The sequence below is a fragment of the Nerophis ophidion genome, linkage group LG20 (assembly GCF_033978795.1).
Source record: "Nerophis ophidion isolate RoL-2023_Sa linkage group LG20, RoL_Noph_v1.0, whole genome shotgun sequence".
Taxonomy (NCBI): Eukaryota; Metazoa; Chordata; class Actinopteri; order Syngnathiformes; family Syngnathidae; genus Nerophis; species Nerophis ophidion.
The window spans coordinates 30,123,788-30,145,367 of NC_084630.1; the positions used below are offsets into that span (position 1 = coordinate 30,123,788).

The window sequence follows — 21,580 nt, forward strand, 5'->3', positions numbered from 1 at the left end:
GAGGACCGCAAACCCCCTGACCACAATAAGGTGGCAATCCCTCAGGGGGGGAAACTGAAAAATAAAAATAAAAATAAATTAATAAAATAAAATAAAACATCCTTCATCCAGATTTTATCAACCAACAACATAACATTTATCCTAACTGGATGGCCTAACTCTCAAATAAAGTTTTACCCAAAGTAGGACTTCACACACTACAGTCAATATTTACAAAACTGAAAGGTAGTCTGATGAATAATGATAAAAAAGAATCTCAAACTAATTTATAAAACAGAACATGGGCACTCATCTGGGCACAAAATTAATTCACTCCAATGTATGTGTGTTGCCCACTTGCTTGTAAATTGATGAAAACGGCAGTGTTTTTGTTTTTAGGTGTCTTGGTCATATCAAATGAAACTTATAATTTGTTTATGGCAAAATGTAGATTGAAACATTAAAGGTTGACTATGTAGAATTACAAGAAAAACAACAGAAAAAGAATTCCAGCAGTCGATTGCCAGACCGTTGCTAAGTAAAACGGGCCGTTGCTAGGGACTCCGCTCTGAACAGAGGACAGCAGAGGAAGACTGCTAAGCAGGATATTTACCTATTATGTTTCATTTTTACCGTCATTAACAGCATCATAAATGACTCGTAGCTTGTTACAGGGACAGTGGGGGCTCTCTGCCTTCCAAACCACTGCTGCTCAGAGCCTCCGCTGTCACTGCTCTCGTCAAGTTGTAAAAAAAAAAAAAAAAAAAAAAAAAAAAAAAGGAACTCCGTAGCACCGAAAGTCCGCGACGATAAACGTGTTTATGACAGATAAGACTACACAAAAACACCCATCCTAACAAGTATATGATAAATGTAGACAACTTTTCCTTTTCTTCTACTTTCATACTGCAACAGTGATTGGATGTTTACTGAGGGCTGAGGGATGTGTGCGGGTGTGTGTCTGCTGCGCATCCTGTGGAATGGTGAATACACGCACAGCGGGCGGGGGTGGGGGGATGAGAGGGAAGCCGACTACTATATCGTGTGTCACTTTTTCGGCGGATTTTTCCGCTGGTGCAGATAATTTTGTCAACTTTTAATGTAGTAATTTTGTGAGTTTATTAAAATTTGCTTTCTCAAATTTTGATTTGAGGGGGCAATACATTTATTCATATTTTGTTGAAGTATTATTCAATAAATATTTTTATAAAGGATTTTTGAATTGTTGCTACTTTTAGAATATTTAAAAAAAAAATCTCACGTACCACTTGGCATACTTTCAAGTATCCCCAGGGGTACACATACCCCCATTTGAGAACCACTGAAATTGACTGAAATGACCTGTTTTTTCCTAGTTTGTCTTTTTAACTTTTGATTAAAGAGTTAAAATGTCACCGGCGAGTTGTGAATTGAAATAGACCTTGCACCACGTGACTATCAATACACCCTCTACTCGTGACGTAATTCAAAGCTAGCCAATCAGGTGTTTGTATGCAGCACCACGAGGGTTACACTTTTTTTGTATCGCTGCACATGCGCATTTCATTTCAAAAATGGCGGCCGTACAAGGCGGTATGGCCGACGTAGATGAAATAAAGGACATTAAAACGGAACCATCAATAGATGGCCTTGCAAACAACAACGCGAACGACGGGAAGATACATTCCACGTCCCCCGGTCCCGGTGCTTCGGGCGGAGGTAACAAACCAACGCCAGGAGCCCCTGAGGAGCAGCAGACGTTGCTGGCAATTCTGCAATTCCTGAAAAAGAACCAACTGTCGGAGTCCGTCGACATTTTGCGTCGTGAAGCTGGATTACCGGAGAATTTGTTGGATTTGAAGGCGGGCGATGTGTCCGCCGGTTCTGGGGGTGCACCGGGAACTGTGGAGGGAGGAGGTCTGGATGCCAACTCTCTTCTAAACCGTGTGACATCATCTGCGGGAGCACCAGCGCCGGTCAAAGGTCTGGTAACTAATCATGAGATTGTTACTTATTTTAAAATGTATGTTTTTATTACTACGTTAATTGTGATGCGTCAACGATATTTGTGATTAAGATTGTCTACTGTACCGAATACGATTTATTCATGCTGCACAAATTATATTTCAGTCTAGTGCAGGGGTCACCAACCTTTTTGAAACCAAGAGCTACTTTTTGGGTACTGATTAATGCGAAGGGCTACCAGTTTGATACACACTTAAATAAATAGCCAGAAATAGCCAATTTGCTCAATTTACCTGTAAAAAAAAAATATATATATATATATATATATATATATATATATATATATATATATATATATATATATATATATATATATATATATATATATAAAATGGGTATTTCTGTCTGTCATTCCATCGTACCTTTTTTTCCCTTTTACGGAAGGTTTTTTGTAGAGAATAAATGATGAAAAAAACACTTAATTGAAAGGTTTAAAAGAGGAGAAAACAGGAAAAAATGTTAATAAAATTTTGAAACGTAGTTTATCTTCAATTTCGACTCTTTAAAATTCAAAATTCAACCGAAAAAAGAAGAGAACAACTAGCCTATTTGAATCTTTTTGACAAAATGTAAAAAAGAATTTATGGAACATCTTCAGTAATTTTTCCTGATTAAGATTAATTTTAGAATTTTGATGACATGTTTTAGATAGGTTAAAATCCAATCTGCATTTTGTTAGAATATATAACGAATTGGACCAAGCTATATTTCTAACAAAGACAAATCATTATTTATTCTAGATTTTCCAGGACAAAAATGTTAAAATAAATTCAAAAGCCTTTGAAATAAGATTAACATTTGATTCTACAGATTTTCTAGATTTGCCAGAATATTTTTTTTTATTTGAATCATAAAAAGTTTGAAGAAATATTTCACAAATATTCTTCGTTGAAAAAACAGAAGCTAAAATTAAGAATTAAATTAAGATTGATTTATTCTTTACAATTAAAAAAAAAATTACTTGAACATTGATTTAAATTGTCAGGAAAGAAGAGGAAGGAATTTAAAAGGTAAAAAGGTATATGTGTTTAAAAAGCCAAAAATCATTTTTAAGGTTGTATTTTTTCTCTAAAATTGTCTTTCTGAAAGTTTTAAGAAGCAAAGTAAAACAAATAAATGAATTTATTTAAACAAGGGAAGACCAAGTCTTTAAAATATTTTCTTGCATTTTCAAATTCTATTTGAGTTTTGTCTCTCTTAGAATTAAAAATGTCGAGCAAAGCGAGACCAGCTTGATAGTAAATAAATAAAATTTAAAAAATAGAGGCAGCTCACTGGTAAGTGCTGCTATTTGAGCTATTTTTAGAACAGGCCAGCGGGCGACTCATCTGGTCCTTACGGGCTACCTGGTGCCCGCGGGCACCGTGTTGGTGACCCCTGGTCTAGTGTGTGCCAGAGTTGCTGTGCTTTAACGTTTTAAGTGTAAATAAAGTGTTAGATAACATAATACATGGCGACAGGATTTAGATTGACGATAAATTACCACATTAAGGTCCTATTCTGCTAATGGAAGTTTGACATTTTTTTAAAAAGTAAACCACACAAGAGGTGTTCGGTTAACAAACAAGTTCCGTTCTTACAGTGCGAAATAGGTCAACGAAATAGCGCAGACTTTTACGAGAGCTCGTGAATATGCGTGTAATGATGTGATAAAGTAAACACTGAAGTAAACACAGCGGAATGTCTGGAGCTTTGTCGTCGATCAATACCCACAGGCTGTGACGGCGTTGAATTGACTCGTGAAAAAGACAACGGTTTTGCCTTTCAAAACGAAAGCCTAATATTTTTTCAACCATCCATCCATCCATCTTCTTCCGCTTATCCGAGGTTGGGTCGCGGGGGCAGCAGCCTAAGCAGAGAAGCCCAGACTTCCCTCTCCCCAGCCACTTCGTCCAGCTCCTCCCGGGGGATTTCGAGGCGTTCCCAGGCAAGCTGGTAGACATAGTCTTCCCAACGTGTCCTGGGTCTTCCCCGTGGCCTCCTACTGGTCGGCTGTGCCCTAGGGAGGTGTTAGGTTGGCACCCTGACCAGATGCCTGAACCACCTCATCTGGCTCCTCTCAATGTGGAGGAGCAGCGGCTTTACTTTGAGCTCCCCCTGGATGACAGAGCTTATCACCCTATATCTAAGGGAGAGCCCCGCCACCCGGCGGAGGAAACTCATTTCGGCCGCTTGTACCTGTGATCTTGTCCTTTCGGTCATAACCCAAAGCTCATGACCGTAGCTGAGGATGGGAACGTACATCGACCGGTAAATTGAGAGCGTTGCCTTCCGGCTCAGCTCCTTCTTCACCACAACGGATTGATACAGCGTCCGCATTACTGAGGACGCCGCACTGATCCGCCTGTCTATCTCACAATCCACTCTTCCCTTACTCGTGAACAAGACTGAGGTACTTGAACTCCCCCACTTGGGGCAGGGTCTCCTCCCCAACCCGGACATGGCACGCCCCCCTTTTCCAGACGAGAACCAATGGACTCGGACTTGGAGGAATCAATCAATCAAAGTTTATTTACGTATATAGCCCTTAATTCCAAGTGTCTCAAAAGGCTGCACAAGCCACAACGACATCCTCGGCTCAGATCCCACATCAGGGCAAGACAAAAGTCAACCCAATGGGATACAATGAGAAACCTTGAAGAGGACCGCAGATGTGGGGACCCTCCCCCTGGGCAACCGGTGCAATGGACGTCGAGTGTATCTAGTTAATAGTGTGAGAGTCCAGTCCATAGTGGGGCCAGCAGGGGATCATCTTGAGTGGATACAAGTCAGTAGCGCAGAGACGTCCCCAACTGATGCACAGATGAGTGGTCCACCCCGGGTCCCGACTTTAAACAGCTAGTGCCTCATCTGTGGTCACCTAATAATCTCTCCACTTAGGGGAGAGGGGCAGAGCAGAAAAGAGACGGCTGATCAACTGGTCTAAAAAGGGGGGCCTATTGAAAGGCCTGCGTATACAAATGAGTTTTAAGGTAGCATCTCTTATTGTAGGGCATTCCAGAGTACTGGAGCCTGAATAGAAAAACGCTCTATAGCCCGCAGACTTTTTTTGGGCTCTGGGTATCACTAGTAAGCCAGAGTTCTTAGAATGCAGTTTTCGCCAATTCTTTTAAGTAAACCACACAAGAGGTCTTCTGTTTACAAACAAGTTCTGTTCTTACAATACGAAGTAAGTCAGTTTTTAGTGTCAGTTCGGAACGTCTGATGACCGGCAGACCCCTGAGATCCACAGGATGCGGCAAGGCAGCAAAACATAGCAAAACGTCACACCGCCAACAGCCGTCCGGCAATCCCCATCGCTGTTTTGTTGCGGTTCCCCAGTGCAACGAAAGAGCGCAGGCTTTTACGAGATCTAGCGAATCCGCGCATAATGATGTGATAAGGTAAACACCGTGGAATGTCTTGAGCTTTGTTGTCCATCAATACCCACAGGCTTGTCTTGACACGTGGAAAAGACAACTTTTTTGCCTTTCAAAAACGGCAACTTAATATTTTTTTCAATCATCTATCCATCCATCCATCCCTCAATCTTCTTCCGCTTATTCGATGCCGGGTCGCGGGGGCAGCTGTCTAGGCAGGGAAGCCCATACGTCCCTCTCCCCAGCCACTTCGTCCAGTCCAATATTTAGGTTTACTACGCTATTCTATTTTAATGTTGGACATTATGGTAATACTTGGAGAGCCAAACTTTTTCTGAGGTGGTACTTGGTGAAAAAAGTTTGAGAACTACTGCGGTACATCATAGTACTTGTGTGTAAGTCTATCGTAGTGAACATACTAACTTTTCAAAGATGCTGTGTTTCTTGGGAAGGTATCTAAAATAAGGTTTAACTGCAAAACAGCAGACTGATAGATATATTTGTGGTACCATAGAAGAACTAAGAGAACATTATTACACCTGGATTTACAAACTACAATCACTTGTGCATGTGACGATATGAATTAGGTGTGCTTTCTTTCTGTATGAAAGCTATGCACTCTGAGCGAGCATAGTGTGTATTTACAGTAGAGCTGGGCAAATAATTCGACTCGGGGGGCCACATTGAGAGAAGAAATGTGTCTGGGAGGCCACTGTGTATGTGTGTATAAATTATATATAGTATACACATGTATCTGTAAAAATCTGCTCTACAGGATGCATGTTTGGGTCCCTTTTTTTAGGAACACGAATACCAAAAGTCACAATGTCTGATAGGTTCCTAAAACAAGTTATGACAGACCACCTCAAAAAAGCGAAATGGAATTTTACGTTTTGTTAATGAATGGGACACCCAAAATGTACATTAAAATTAAAAAAGCGGGATTTACAATATTAAGTATGGACAATAAAACACTGAATATTAACAACATATGAACATCGCTCCTCTCTTACTTCTCAAACTAGCTCTTCGACAGATATCTTTTACAATCAAGCAAAACACAACAAAAATGTAAAAAAATGCTTAATATGAATACAACATGTAATTAACACCTACAATATGATATATTGTATATATATATGATACATATTGTATATATATGATATATACGGCGTGGCGCAGTGAAAGAGTGGCCGTGCGCAACACGAGGGTCCCAGGTTCAATCCCACCTAGTACCAACCTCGTCACGTCCGTTGTGTCTTGAGCAAGACACTTCACCCTTGCTCCTGATGGGTACTGGTTAGCGCCTTGCATGGCAGCTCCCTCCATCAGTGTGTGAATGTGTGTGTGAATGGGTAAATGTGGAAGTAGTGTCAAAGCGCTTTGAGTACCTTGAAGGTAGAAAAGTGCTATACAAGTACAACCCATTTATCATTTATATAATCACCTTTATAGAGAAATGTGTTGTAAAAATCTGCTTCCGCATATTTTTCTGAGACACGCGTTTCGGGTTGGCTGCTCTGAAAACAAACCCCGCCCACTCTGCTTTGTCCTCCTCTGAGCTGCTGTGACGTAGATAACAGTAATAACTCAAAAGCGTAGATTTCAACCATTGAAATACTTTCTATAGTTCAAAAACAAAAGTTTAAAAACAGCACTTCACATCATAATGGCAGCTACAGTTTTGATGTTAAAGGTCTAAAACAATTATGAAGACGCCCGGCAGGCCGGATTGAAAATCTCAATGGGCCGTATTCTGCCCAAGTCGGATTTACAGTATATGCTGATATTGATAAAATGTTAACTTGTCTTTCAGCACCCGCGGGAGAGGACCAGCCAGATGTGAGTGTGGTTCTGTCAGCCTACAGCCAGCAAGGAGATCCCACTCTCTACGAAACTTACTACAGCGGCTTGAAAAAGTTTATAGAGACGGTTCTGGACTGTCACAGAGCAGAACTGTCCCAGGTGTTCTACCCACTGTTTGTGCACATGTACCTGGAACTGGTCTACAACAACAACGAGAATGAGGCCAAGACTTTCTTTGAAAAGTGAGTGATTGTGACCGAGTTCAGTGTTTCCCTCTGGACAGCAATCTTTTTTAGTATCTGATAAAAACATCCAGTCGGTCTTAGTTTGTTGGTTAGCGACATTGCTCAAAAAGTAATGGTCGGACTTTGATTTGACTCTCAGAAAATATTAGAAACGGAATAATGAAAGACTAAATACATTGATGGATTTAAGATGTTTTCTGGTTCTCTCATATAATGACAAACGCGATGTCTGCCTCTTATTTGCATACGAACTAGTGATGTAACTATATGAAAATTACAAATCATGGTTCCTGTGACCTAAATTAAAACGGTTATCATTAAAGTTGCGCGATATTTCGACAACATACAATACAAATTACATTAGGTCATGGAAAAATACAGAGGCTATTTCATCCCTACAAGCCTGTTTCGCAGGTTTCTCTGCTCTTCAGGGGGTTTTATATAAAATAAATTATATTTTATATTTTTTTATAACGGAACAAGCGGTAGAAAATGTATTGAACGGATATTTTATATAGGGGATTTTATATAAAATATATATATTTTTTATATAAAATCTCCTGAGTAGCACAGAAAACTGCAGAACAGGCTTGTAGGGATGAATTGGCCTCCGTATTTTTTCCTGACCTAACGTATACCGCTCTACCCAGGTAGAAGTGTGCATTCTAAATATTTAAAAAATGCGATCAAAAGTCAGTTTACAGTGGAGCCTATGGGAGCCGTTTAAATTCTGCCTATAAAGCCCCTAAAAACATGATGTAAGTATATATGTAATGTAGTAACAAGCACGTTAAGAAAAACATTTAATATTAACGTATTTTGATAATTTGAAGCATACACGGCATATTAATTTAAAAAACGCATTAGGTTTTCTTTTTTCCCCTTAATCACTGATTTCTGCTCACTGCAGACTTTGAGAGCCAACAAACATAATAAAACATCACTTACAATGTCTGCTGCCATTGGGATGCCGACTGCTAGGATTTTCATATATTCCCATTTAGATTAAGAATGGCTCATAATCCTCGCGACGAAAGGGGTTGGGGAGCGGTGGGTTGACCAAGCTCTTTTCGTGTCGTTCCCGCCAGTTCCAATGGCTGTCAGTGTCCCAACTTTATGTTCTCAGCCATCTACTTTCTAGGTGACATGCATGATTTATGATCTACAATAAACTTTCAAGGAGCAGGGAAGCGAGGAAACAGTAGACCTCTTAAAGATGTAAACATAGGGACACGCGGTAGTGATCACGTCCCCGCTATAAATAGTTTGTCTGCGTCAGCTCTTATATTAACAATATTACTGATACTTATTTATTAGTCAAGTCACGAAATGTAAATTGAGTATTGTTGACGCTTTTATTTATCAGATTTTATAGGCGTAATGGAGGACCTCCAATGAGCTGACATTTAGTTACGTTTATTTAAGACTTACAAAACATAAACAAAAATGCATCCATCGTCATGTCTTTAATAATTATGTGAATGATAGGAAAAAAAACAAAAAACAAAAGTACAGTTCCCCTTTAAACTAGCTAGTCATTACTGTGTTAGCTTGCTTCTCCAGTTAATGAGCAGTATCATCAGTCCAAGAGTTTATTGAAGTGCGGTTATCAATCATGGTTTATTGATCATTTTCATCTGAAACAGTAACACTGACCGCCGGGCGTTTTACCGCTGTTTATCATTAATTCTGGTTATCTTACACCCCTAGTATTAACTGAAATATAAATAAAAACAATTAGGGCTGTGACATTTAATCGATGAAATCGAGTAGAAAAGAGCTTTGACTAATATTCTGTTGCTTCGATCCGGAACTTTAATTACGCGGACATAGTTTCTGCACAGCCGCTGCAATCGAGCACACATAAGAGTGGTGTCTGTGGCGAGATCTGTGTGGAGGCGAACGGCACTGAGTTTTTAATTTGTATTATTTTTATGAATTCATACATGTTAAAAGTGAAATGTCAATGTTAATGATGTGGATTTTTTCGGAAAAAGAAAGATTATGGCAAGTGGAAAAATCTTGATTATTTCAACTATCCATCCATCCATCCATCCATCCATTTTCTAATGCTTATTCGATTAGTTTCCCGTAAAACATGCATTGAGGCTAAAACATGTGTTTTATCTGATCAATTGAACAAATTAATCAAAGGATTATTAGATTACTAAAATAATCGATAGGAGCAGCCCTAAAAACAATGCAGCAAAGATACTTTCATATAGCAAGTGTCAATCAAACTGTAGTCTAGTATCATTATTTGCAGGTTAGCCATTTAAACTCATTTGTTTAGCAAGTCATTTGCTATTTACTAAACTCAGAAGGCTTTCATTCCCACTATAAAGATATGAGGAGATTGGTAAAACATGTCACATATTTAATGCTTCAAATATATCTCTTAACGTGTTAAAAAAAAAACTCATCGCCAATGACTTGGGCACCGATCTTGCACATAAGCAAAATCGGAAGCAAAAGTGACGCATCTAAAATAGGAGTCTCCCCATAAACTTGTATATAAGTGGAGAATTCTTAAGAGGTAATGCCACAAATGAATGTATGGAAAGCACTGGTGTTTTCTTCTTCTTCTGCTTGCTTGACATTTTAAACTGCCTTCTACTCCATTTTAGGTTCAGGGGGGATCAAGAGTGCTATTATAGGGATGACCTGCACATTTTGTCGGGTATAACAAAGAAGGAGCATATGCGAGGCAATGAGACCCTGCTGGACTTCCGCACCAGCAAGTTTGTCCTGCGAATCTCCCGGGACTCATACCAGCTGCTCAAGAGGCACCTGCAGGAGCGCCAGAACAATCAGATTTGGAATATCATCCAGGAGCACCTCTACATTGACATATTTGATGGCATGCCACGCAGCAAGAGTCAGATTGATGCCATGTCTGGCAGTCTGGCAGGAGAGGGCAAGAGAGAAGCTAATAAGGCTAAGGTTGGCAATATTTCATTCCCCTGCTCACTTGCTATTTTCCATCATTGTCTTCAAAAGAAGTGTGTAAAGTTTTGCCTCTTAACCACTCTCTCCTAGGTTTACTATGGATTGCTTAAGGAGCCGGAAATTGAACTCCCACTTGATGATGAGGACGAGGAAGCAGAGAATGAAGAGGGTAAACCCAAGAAGAAGAAACCCAAAAAAGACAGCATGGGCTCCAAGAGCAAGAAGCAGGACCCAAATGCACCTTCCCAGACAAGGTGTGATTTTTTTTTTCCCCCTTTGTTTGTGTTATTGGCACACATGAATGTACTTTTTGTTTGAAGTGTGTATTGAAGCAAATTTCACATGTGTTTTTCAGAATACCCCTTCCAGAATTAAAAGATTCCGACAAACTGGACAAGATCATGTACATGAAAGAGGCCACCAAGAGGATCCGACTGGGACCAGATAACCTTCCTTCCATTTGCTTCTACTCGTTTCTTAATGCATATCAGGTCTTGAACTTCTTATGACTCTTAAATGGATGTTCAAAGGTGTCAAGTGGTCTAAATATAAAGTAATTTGTCTTTTTTTTCATGTTGCCTAACAGGGTCTAACAGCTGTGGACGTTACAGACGACTCCAGCTTAATTGCAGGAGGCTTCGCTGACTCCACAGTCAGATTGTGGAGCGTCACTCCGAAAAAGCTACGCAAGGTCAAGTCGGCTGCAGGTACAGTAAATAAACAGTGGCACTCCCCGTTAACACGGCTTGAAAATGTGCCAAATTGACAACAAACCCAGACTAAGAGTCCCAATATAGTTCACAAAAAGCTTTAGAATCCTTTGGGTCCTACATAACAAAACCAAATTGGTGCTATTTGGGTCCCAAGGAAACAAAACATAAATGCACAATAAGATTACCTGTAATATATTTATTTTAAATGAAGCAAAGTGTTTAGAACATTGATCTGATTATGAATACATACAATTTAAATTATGAATTAAAACTACCCTGAAGACTGTAAAACTAGCATTTGTTGTATCATATAGTTGCTCCGCTGGCCATGGTAAGGTCACTGTTTTTCTGTATTGTTAATAAATGTCCTGGTGCCTGAATCGTTTTTGGAAGTTATTTGTGTATTTTTAAAATACAATCTGTGTTAAATTAGTGTAATGTGCTTAGTGTCAACATGCTATTAGCATAAATGTTATGTGGCTATATTTGATTTATTTGTTAGTTATATTTTAAAGGAGTTACAACAAGAGTTTTTTGGTATAAAGTCATCCTTTTCCAAAATATTGCGGCTTCACCACATTGTAGATTTAGCTTTTTTTTGCCTTATTTTTTCAAAGCATTTTAGACAACATTGTTGGCCTAAATTAATCATTTTCAAACATAAAAGGACTAAATCAACTACACATACCAATACTTAAGTAGTATTGGCCACTAGAGGAGACCAATCTAATCAGAGCGTGCTGTTCATTATAATGGCCACTGATTGACTCAGCTTCGGCCAGCATTACTATATTGCAGTGGTTCTCAACCTTTTTTCAGTGATGTAGCCCCTGTGAACATTTTTTTAATTCAAGTACCCCCTAATCAGAGCAAAGCAATTTTGGTTGAAAAAAAGAGATAAAGAAGTAAATTACATCAAGCAAAATATTGCTCATTTTTAGCGGTCTTTCTTGAACTATTTGGAAAAAAAGATATAAAAATAACTAAAAACTTGTTGAAAAATAAAGAAGTGATTCAATTATAAATAAAGATTTCTACACATAGAGAAATCATCAACTTAAAGTGCCTTCTTTGGGGATAGTAATCGAGATCCGTCTGGATTCATGAACTTAATTCTAAACATTTCTTCACAAAAAAAGAAATCTTTAACATCAATATTTATGGAACATGTCCACAAAAGATTAGTTGTCAACACTGAATATTGCATTGTTGCATTTCTTTTCACAGTTTATGAACTTACATTCATACTTTGTTGAAGTATTATTCAATAAATATATTTATAAAGGATTTTTGAATTGTTGCTATTTTTAGAATATTTTAAAGAAATCTCACATACCCCTTGGCATACCTGCGTACCCCCATTTCAGAACCAATGCTATATTGGATTAAAAGAGTGTCAATCAATCAAACTTAATTTTTATAGCAATTTTCATGCATATTATATGTAGCACAAAGTGCTTTACAATAAAAACATTTACAAAACAGTTCCTCCTGTCCTCATTATATAACCCCAGGCTCAAAGAGTGTCACTCTGCAACCCCCATACCACATTTTCCCCCCACCACACACATACACACATAATAATGGTCAGTCATATGTTTCTTCAAGTTTAGAGGGCTCTCATAATGTTGTAAACAGTTTTTCATGCTCTAGCTATAAAAATAATACATTTGTAATCAATGATTCCTATATTTTAAATTTTGTTTATTGCGTCCGAAACCAATTAACTGCGATAAATGAGGGGAGGGGCGACTGTGCATACACGGCATACACACAAAGATTATATTGCATTTACACAGCATATTTTTTGGGTTTTTTTTTTTTTTTTTTTTTTTTACAAACTATAGCTATATGCTTGAGAAAATACTTAAATTGGAAAAAATCTAAATTGGTTGAGATGAACTCTTTGCTGTCGTCCAGCACATGTTGTGCAACCAAGCTACATTTGGTGTGCTCTTCCTTTTTTTTCTCAGACTTGAATCTGATTGACAAGGAGTCCGATGATGTGCTGGAGAGGATCATGGATGAAAAAACATCCAGCGAGTCCAAGATGTTGTATGGGCACAGTGGTCCTGTGTATGGTATCAGCTTCAGCCCAGACAGGTAAAAAAAAAAAAAAACATCAGCTATGCTCCACCTGGTATTGCATTATTCACATTCTCTGGATGAAGCAAAACATGCTATGGTGTGTTTGATCATCATAGTAAAAGCTGCCATGCACTTTTAGAAACTACCTACTGTCAAGCTCTGAAGATGGCTCAATCAGGCTGTGGAGCCTGCAAACCTTTACATGCCTGGTGGGCTACAAAGGTCACAACTACCCAGTGTGGGATACCCAGTTTTCTCCGCATGGGTACTATTTTATCTCTGCAGGACACGACAGAGTTGCTCGGTAAGAATTGTGGGCTTTTATTTTCCTCACCACACACAGCACTTTTGTCTCTGTGTGTCAGTATCACCTATCAGAACGTTCAGTTTGTTAAATACAGAATGTTACCATAATCAAACATCATCCAGAAGTAAAAATGTGTCAACTTGCCTGCTCTTTTATATCAAAGCACATATCTTTTCTGTAATATGGTTTGGCGTAAAATGTTTTGTTTTGGAGGAAAGCAGTTTCTGATGTGTTTAAAATCACATACCCTGTAGCTACTAGTCAAGAAGTCACATTTAACTACTAGATAAGACAATTTCTGGACAAATTGTGTACGACTGCTGTAAAAGCCGAAGCTTAACTGAAATGCTGATATATTTAGAACAGGCAATCTATCTGGTAGTCATAGTTTATGCATATCACTGTGGTCTTTAGTTGTTAAAGTTAAAAGTTAAAGTACCAATGATTGTCACACAAACATTAGGTGTGGTGAGATTATCCTCTGCATTTGACCCATCACCCTCACCCTCATAGGAGGTGAGGGGAGCAGTGAGCAGCAGCTGTGGCCACGCCAAAGAATCATTTTTGGTGATTTAACCCCAATTCCAACCCTTAATGCTGAACGCCAAGCAAGGAGGTATTAGGTCCCATTTTTAAAGTTGTTGGTAAGACTCGGCTGGGTTTGAAATCACGGCCTACCGATCTCAGGGCGGACACTCTAACCACAAGGTCTTCAGTTGTGATGAGACGCACCAAATTCCATCCAGCCATTTTCTACTTCTTGTCCCTTTTTGGGGTTGCGGGGGGGGGTCGCTGGAGCCTATCTCAGCTGCATTCGGGCGGTAGGCGGTGTACACCCGCACTAAATTGAGCTAGGAAAATGTGTTCATTTGGCTCTTTTTTCAAAACAAATGTTTTCAATTAATAGCACAGTAGAAGACAACGTCATTGTGCTTATATTTGTAGACTAATTATTTGAGATGCATTGAGCTGCCTTAAATACCAAAGGACCATTAGCTGCCTAATAAGGCGGTTGATGTAAAACACGGGTCACCAACGCCGTGCCCGCTGGCACCAGGTTGCCCGTAAGGACCAGATGAGTCGCCCGCGGGCCTGTTCTAAAAAAAACTCAGATAGTAGCACTTACCAGTAAGCTGCCTCTATATTTTAAATTTCATTTATTTACTAGCAAGCTGGTCTCGCTTTGCTCGACATTTTTAATTCTTAGAGAGAAAAAACTGAAATAGAATTTGAAAATCTAAGAAAATATTTTAAAGACTTGGTCTTCACTTGTTTAAATACATGTATTTATTTGTTTTACTTTGCTTGTTATAACTTTCAAAAAGACAATTTTAGAGAAAAAAATACAACCTTAAAAATGATTTCAGGATTTTTAAACACATATACCTTTTTACCTTTTAAATTCCTTCCTCTTCTTTCCTGACAATTTAAATCAATGTTCAAGTAAATGTATTTGTTTTATTGTAAAGAATAATAAATACATTTTAATTTAATTCTTCATTCTAGCTTCTGTTTTTTCCACGAAGAATAATTGTGAAATATTTCTTCAAATTTATGATTAAAATTAAAAAAAATATATTCTGGCAAATCTGGAAAATCTGTAGAATCAAATATAAATCTTATTTCATAGTCTTTTGAATTTCTTTTAAAATTTCTGTTTTAGAAAATCTAGAAGAAATAATGATTTGTCTTTGTTAGAAATATAGCTTAGTCCAATTTGTTATATATTCTAACAAAGTGCAGATTGGATTTTGTCCTATTTAAAACATATTATCAAAATTCTAAAATTATTCTTAATCTGGAAAAAATACTAATGATGTTCCATAAATTCTTTTTTTAATTTTTTCAAAAAGATTTGAATCAGCTAGTTTTTCTCTTCATTTTTTTTTGGTTGAATTTGTATTTTAAAGAGTCGAAATTGAAGATAACCTATGTTACAAAATAAAATTTTCATTTTTTTTCTAGTTTTTTCCTCTTTTAAATCGTTCAATTAAGTGTTTTTTTCATCAGTTATTCTCTGCAAAAAACCTTCCGTAAAAGGAAAAAAAATGTATGACAGACAGAAATACCAATTTTTTTTATATATATAGATTTACTTATTAAAGGTAAATTGAGCAAATTGGCTATTTCTGGCAATTTATACAAGCGTGTATCAAACTGGTAGCCCTTCGCATTAATCAGTACCCAAGAAGTAGCTCTTGGTTTCAAAAAGGTTGGTGACCCCTGATCTAAAAACACTATAATTAGCTCTGTTGATATACAAACCCCGTTTCAATATGAGTTGAGAAATTGTGTTAGATGTAAATATAAATGGAATACAATGATTTGCAAATCCTTTTCAACCCATATTCAATTGAATGCACTACAAAGACAAGATATTTGATGTTCAAACTCATACACTTTATTTTTATTTGCAAATAATAATTAACTTTGAATTTCATGGCTGCAACACGTGCCAAAGTAGTTGGGAAAGGGCATGTTCACCACTGTGTTACATCACCTTTTCTTTTAACAACACTCAATAAACGTTTGGGAACTGAGGAAACTAATTGTTGAAGCTTTGAAAGTGGAATTCTTTCCCATTCTTGTTTTATGTAGAGCTTCAGTTGTTCAACTGTCCGGAATCTCCGCTGTCGTATTTTACGCTTCATAATACGCCACACATTTTCAATGGGAGACAGGTCTGGACTGCAGGCGGGCCAGGAAAGTACCCGCACTCTTTTTTTACAAAGCCACGCTGTTGTAACACTTGTCTTGCTGAAATAAGCAGGGGCGTCCATGATAACGTTACTTGGATGACAACATATTTTACTCCAAAACCTGTTTGGACCTTTCTGCATTAATGGCGCCTTCGTAGATGTGTAAGTTATCCATGCCTTGGGCACTAATGCACCTCTATAACATCACAGATGCTGGCTTTTAAACTTTGCGCCTATAACAATCCGAATGGTTATTCTCCTCTTTGTTCTGAAGGACCCCACGTCCTCTGTTTCCAAATATAATGTGAAATGTGGACTCGTCAGTCCACAAAACACCTTTCCACTTTGCATCAGTCTGTCTTAGGTGAGCTCGGGCCCAGCCAAGCCGGCGGCGTTTCAGGATATTGTTGATAAATGGGTTTTGCTTTGCATAGTAGAGTTTTAACTTGCACTTACAGACGTAGCGACCAACTGTAGTTACTGACAGTGGTTTTATGAGGTGTTCCTGAGCCCATGTGGTGATATCCTTTACACACTGATGTGGGTTATTAATGCAGTACCGCCTGAGGGCTCAAAGGTCCGTAATATCATCGCTTACGTGCAGTGATTTCTCCAGATTATTTGAACCTTTTGATGATTTTACGGACCGTAGATGGTAAAATACCTAAATTCCTTGCAATAGCTCATTTAGAAATGTTGTTCTAAAACTTTTTGACAATTTGCTTACAAAGTGGTGACCCTCACCCCATCCTAGTTTGTGAATTACTTAGCATTTCATGGAAGCTGTTTTTATACCCAATCATGGCACCCACCTGTTCCCAATTAGCCTGCACACCTGTGAGATGTTCCAAATAAGATGCTTGATGAGCATTCCTCAACTTTATCAGTATTTATTGCCACCTTTCCAAACTTCTTTGTCACGTGTTGCTGGCATCAAATTCTAAAGTTAATGATTATTTGCACAAAAAAAAATTTAATCAGTTTGAACATCAAATATGTTGTCTTTGTAGCATATTCAACTGAATATGGGTTGAAAATGATTTGCAAATCATTGTATTCCGTTTATATGTACATCTAACACAATTTCCCAACTCATATGGAAACGGGGTTTGAATATCTTTGGCCATTAAAAGCCAGTAGTTTCCAGTTATCTCACCTTCTGAGTAGCCTCTGATTTACTAATGGTTTCTAATGTTGTAAAAATGTGTAGAATAAATATTAAATTTCTACATTTCTGTCAATTAAGATTTGCTTCAGCCTGCGACACATCATTCAGTCATTTTGATAGTAGGCTATTATAGCTAATGTAGACACTTACATCATGTGTTGCCTTCATTATAATACTTTTATACGGCTTTTCATTTTATGCGGCTCCAGACAGATTTATTTTTTGTATTTTTGGTCCAATATGGCTCTTTCAACGTTTTGGGTTGCCGACCCCTGATCTAATCTGACCATTGTAAGCACCTGTTGGCGTGTTGTTAAGGTGTGCTCAGTTGTTTCTCTCTCTCTCCCTCGCTTAGTCTGTGGGCTACAGATCACTACCAGCCACTGCGGATGTTCGCTGGTCACCTGGCAGACATCACTTGCACCCGCTTCCATCCCAACTCAAACTACGTGGCCACAGGGTCGTCTGACCGCACCATCCGCCTGTGGGATGTTCTGACGGGGAACTGTGTCCGCATCTTTACTGGTCACAAGGTTAGAACCATAACAGTACTTCCTAGCTATAAGTATCCCAATGAGTGTATATTTTTGATCAATACAGGTCACAGTAGGTGAAAAAAAAAATGTTTAATATCTACTACATATTCCATCCTCTAGGGTCCAATCCATGCGTTGTCATTTTCTCCCAACGGAAAGTTTTTGGCTTCGGGGGCTACTGATGGCCGAGTTCTCCTGTGGGACCTTGGTCACGGCCTCATGATCGCAGAGCTCAAAGGCCACACAGACACCATCTACTCTCTGAGGTTCAGCAGGGACGGAGAGATTCTTGCCTCTGGTGGGTACTTCACTATTTTATGCTGCGGACTAGTTTAAAATTCTCTAATTAGCCTGTAGGCTTGATATTAGGCGTGTAACGATTGATCTGTGCTCAGCAAGATTTATCCTTCCAGAAGATAAATATCGATTAAAGATGTCCGATAATGGCTTTTTTTGCCGATTTCCAATATTTTCAAACTCTTAATTACTGATACCGATATCAACCAATATATACAGTTGTGGAATTAACACATTATTATGCCTAATTTTGTTGTGACGTCCCACTGGATGCATTAAACAATGTAACAAGGTCTTCCAAAATAAATCAACTCAAGTTATGTAACAAGGTCTTCCAAAATAAATCAACTCAAGTTATGGATAAAAAAATGCCAACATGGCACTGCCATATTTATTATTGAAGTCACAAAGAGCAATATTTTTTTTTAACATGCCACTAAACAGTAGCTTGGAATTTGGGACATGTTTTCCCTGAGAGAGCATGAGGAGGTTGAGGTGGGCGGTTAATGGTAGGGGGCAGCGGGGGTTGTATATTGTAGCGTCCCGGAAGAGTTAGTGCTGCAAGGGGTTGTGGGTATTTGTTCTGTTGTGTTTATGTTGTTACGGTGCGGATGTTCTCCCGAAATGTGTTTGTCATTCTTGTTTGGTGTGAGTTCATAGTGTGACGCATATTTGTAAGAGTGTTAAAGTTGTTTATATGGCCACCCTTAATGTGATCTGTATGGCTGTTGACCAAGTATGAAGTGCATTCACTGGTGTGTGAAAAGCTGTAGATATCATGTGACTGGGCCGGCACGCAAAGGGAGTGCCTTTAAGGTTTATTGTTGCTCTGTACTCCTCCCTACTTACGTGTACACAGCGGCGTATTAAAAAGTCATAAATTTTACTTTTTGAAACCGATACCGACAATTTCCGATATTACATTTTAAAGCATCTAGTGGCCAATAATATCGCCAGTCCAATATTATCGGACTTCTCTAGTATCGATCCAAGATCGTTTTAAAAGGGAATTTATCAATTATATCGATACTACAAAAACGAAAACATTGGATTGAGGAACAGCAGATTTTATGAAGTTTATCACTTTTAAAAAGAAAGGCGTTAAAAGTTAAGTCTATTTGCGGACAGCCAAGGTGGTAGTGAAAGGTCATAACAAATGCAAACGCCACAAGACAATGTCATAAATTATAACACAAAAACTTTCAGCTACAGTACGATTGCAAAAGCCCCAACAAATACAACACAATAATATGAAGCCATAACACAACTTTAAGCTACAGAAGACACAACAGAAGTGACCACTACAGCGACGCACCGACTTCCGTAACACAACATGAAGCGACAACAATCGGCAGCCAAGCAAAGGTGAATTCTTCAGAAATAAATAGACCAGATGAATAAATCAATCAAGGCTATGGAAATTAGGAAGATAGGGGCCAAAACCAATAACAGGGATGAGGGAGCATACATGCTTCTACACACCTGGAATGCTGTCCTTCATCGATGATGCTAAGACATAAAACTGATACAGATATGGCTGTGTCGGGGAATTTTATTTAGGAGGTAAGTCAACAGTTTAAATGTTGAAAAGTGATGAAATGTGTGAATTCTGAAAATGTCAGCAAAAAAGGTTTTCTCTTGCTAATTCCAAACAAAGTGTTATTTGCACTTTATTCAAATAAGATGTAAATGCATTGGCCATTAATTGTTGTTTACTCGTTTGTATCCATAATTCATTTTTATACCTAATTCCCTTCCAGAAAATACAGGAATACTGTATAGGCACATTTACCTGCAGTTTCCAGTATTTATTTTACAGTCACACTGCTTGATTGTTTTTACTCGAAAGTTACTAAATTGTTTTGAAGTCACTGAATCGTTTTGGATCGTGCCATTCTTTAAAAAAAAAAAAAAGACAAATATTGAATTAAATCGTTACCCCCCTATTTGAAATGCTGTTTTAAATACATTCTTTGCACTGGTGGAAACAATTACTTCATCCTGATTTGATAAGTTTACTCGATTTAAAATAACAAACAGTCGATATTTTTGGCAGTTCTATCTGAACGGGGACAGTATAAAGAACAGAATCCAGATGAAAACATTAAATAAAAGGTTGAGTTTGAGTTAAAATGCATTTCTATTTTTTGAACATTTTTGATCCCATAGAACCATACAGGGTAGCAGTTATTTATGGTTTTTGATGCTGTTGCTTAGCAACGAGTTCCCACTCCCTCTTCAGATTGTCATTGTAATCAAGGGAATGACATGCATACCTTAACATACATGTTCTTAAGTAAGGCGACCTAGAATATTTAAAGTTTTAGGTCTTTTGGAATGTTTGCGGTTTATCCACAATATTATTAAATTAAAGGTCACTGAAATTTTCACAATTGTAGTTTCATAAGTGTTTTATGTGTGTGCCATTCACAAAAAACTCAACCAAAACTTGCTCTAATAAACTTTGCTTTTTGCACAGAGGCAGAAAAGGGCCTTACTGTGTAGTATTGTCAACAAAGTATTAGGACGAGTACGATTTAGGTTGAATTTTCAAGTCCTAGGTGTCAAAGTCAAGGAGGTAAAAGGCAAACTTATGTGTCTTGCATGTGGAGAAAGTGTGGCTATAATGAAAGAATATACTCTATCAAGGCACTATGAAACGTCTAAGAAACACAAAGACGAGAATATGGACACTGAACAAAGGCTAAAGAAGGTGGAAGAATTAAAACAAGGTCTTAAGTCCTGGCAGGCCCTGTTCATAAAAGCAACATCAAAGCTATGGTGTTGTTTTGATAACTGACACCATGTTTAAATGTAATTGTATTTGAAATAAAAATTAATGTGTTGTGGCAGTATGCAGATTTCACCATTGTGGCAGTTTGTGGAAACAATCGGTTGCTTTATCAAACATTTTTAATAAACTGCTAACGTTAGAATGCTAAACAGGAAGTGATTAAAGTTTAATGACTTTGTACCGATCTGTTGTGGTGAAGAAGGAGCTGAGCCGGAAGGCAAAGCTTTCAATTTACCGGTCGATCTACGTTCCCATCCTCACCTATGGTCATGAGCTTTGGGTCATGACCGAAAGGATACGATCACGGGTACAAGCGGCCCAAATGAGTTTCCTCCGCCGTGTGGCGGGGCTCTCCCTTAGAGATAGGGTGAGAAGCTCTGTCATCCGGGAGGAACTCAAAGTAAATCTGCTGCTCCTCCACATCGAGAGGAGCCAGATGAGGTGGTTCGGGCATCTGGTCAGGATGCCACCCGAACGCCTCCCGAGGGAGGTGTTTAGGGCACGTCCAACCGGTAGGAGGCCACGGGGAAGACCCAGGACACGTTGGGAAGACTATGTCTCCCGGCTGGCCTGGGAACGCCTCGGGATCCCCCGGGAAGAGCTAGACGAAGTGGCTGGGGAGAGGGAAGTCTGGGC

General features: G+C 38.5%; 1 protein-coding gene across 2 annotated transcripts in view; it reads left to right on the forward strand.

Annotated features, from left to right (window-relative positions):
- The window catches only part of taf5 (TAF5 RNA polymerase II, TATA box binding protein (TBP)-associated factor), a 36,464-nt gene that overhangs the window by 13,998 nt on the left and 886 nt on the right, over positions 1–21,580 (forward strand). The window contains exons 1-10 of one of the 2 annotated variants that reach the window (XM_061880955.1): positions 1,507–1,941; positions 7,159–7,390; positions 10,021–10,336; positions 10,433–10,596; positions 10,698–10,833; positions 10,929–11,049; positions 13,029–13,158; positions 13,283–13,447; positions 17,673–17,850; positions 17,974–18,151. In XM_061880955.1, coding sequence (XP_061736939.1) covers positions 1,533–1,941; positions 7,159–7,390; positions 10,021–10,336; positions 10,433–10,596; positions 10,698–10,833; positions 10,929–11,049; positions 13,029–13,158; positions 13,283–13,447; positions 17,673–17,850; positions 17,974–18,151 — 2,029 coding nt within the window. In that variant the 5' untranslated portion in view covers positions 1,507–1,532. Of the gene's footprint in view, positions 1–1,506; positions 1,942–7,158; positions 7,391–10,020; positions 10,337–10,432; positions 10,597–10,697; positions 10,834–10,928; positions 11,050–13,028; positions 13,159–13,282; positions 13,448–17,672; positions 17,851–17,973; positions 18,152–21,580 lie in introns of those variants that run through there. The other variant, XM_061880956.1, reaches the window with a different exon arrangement.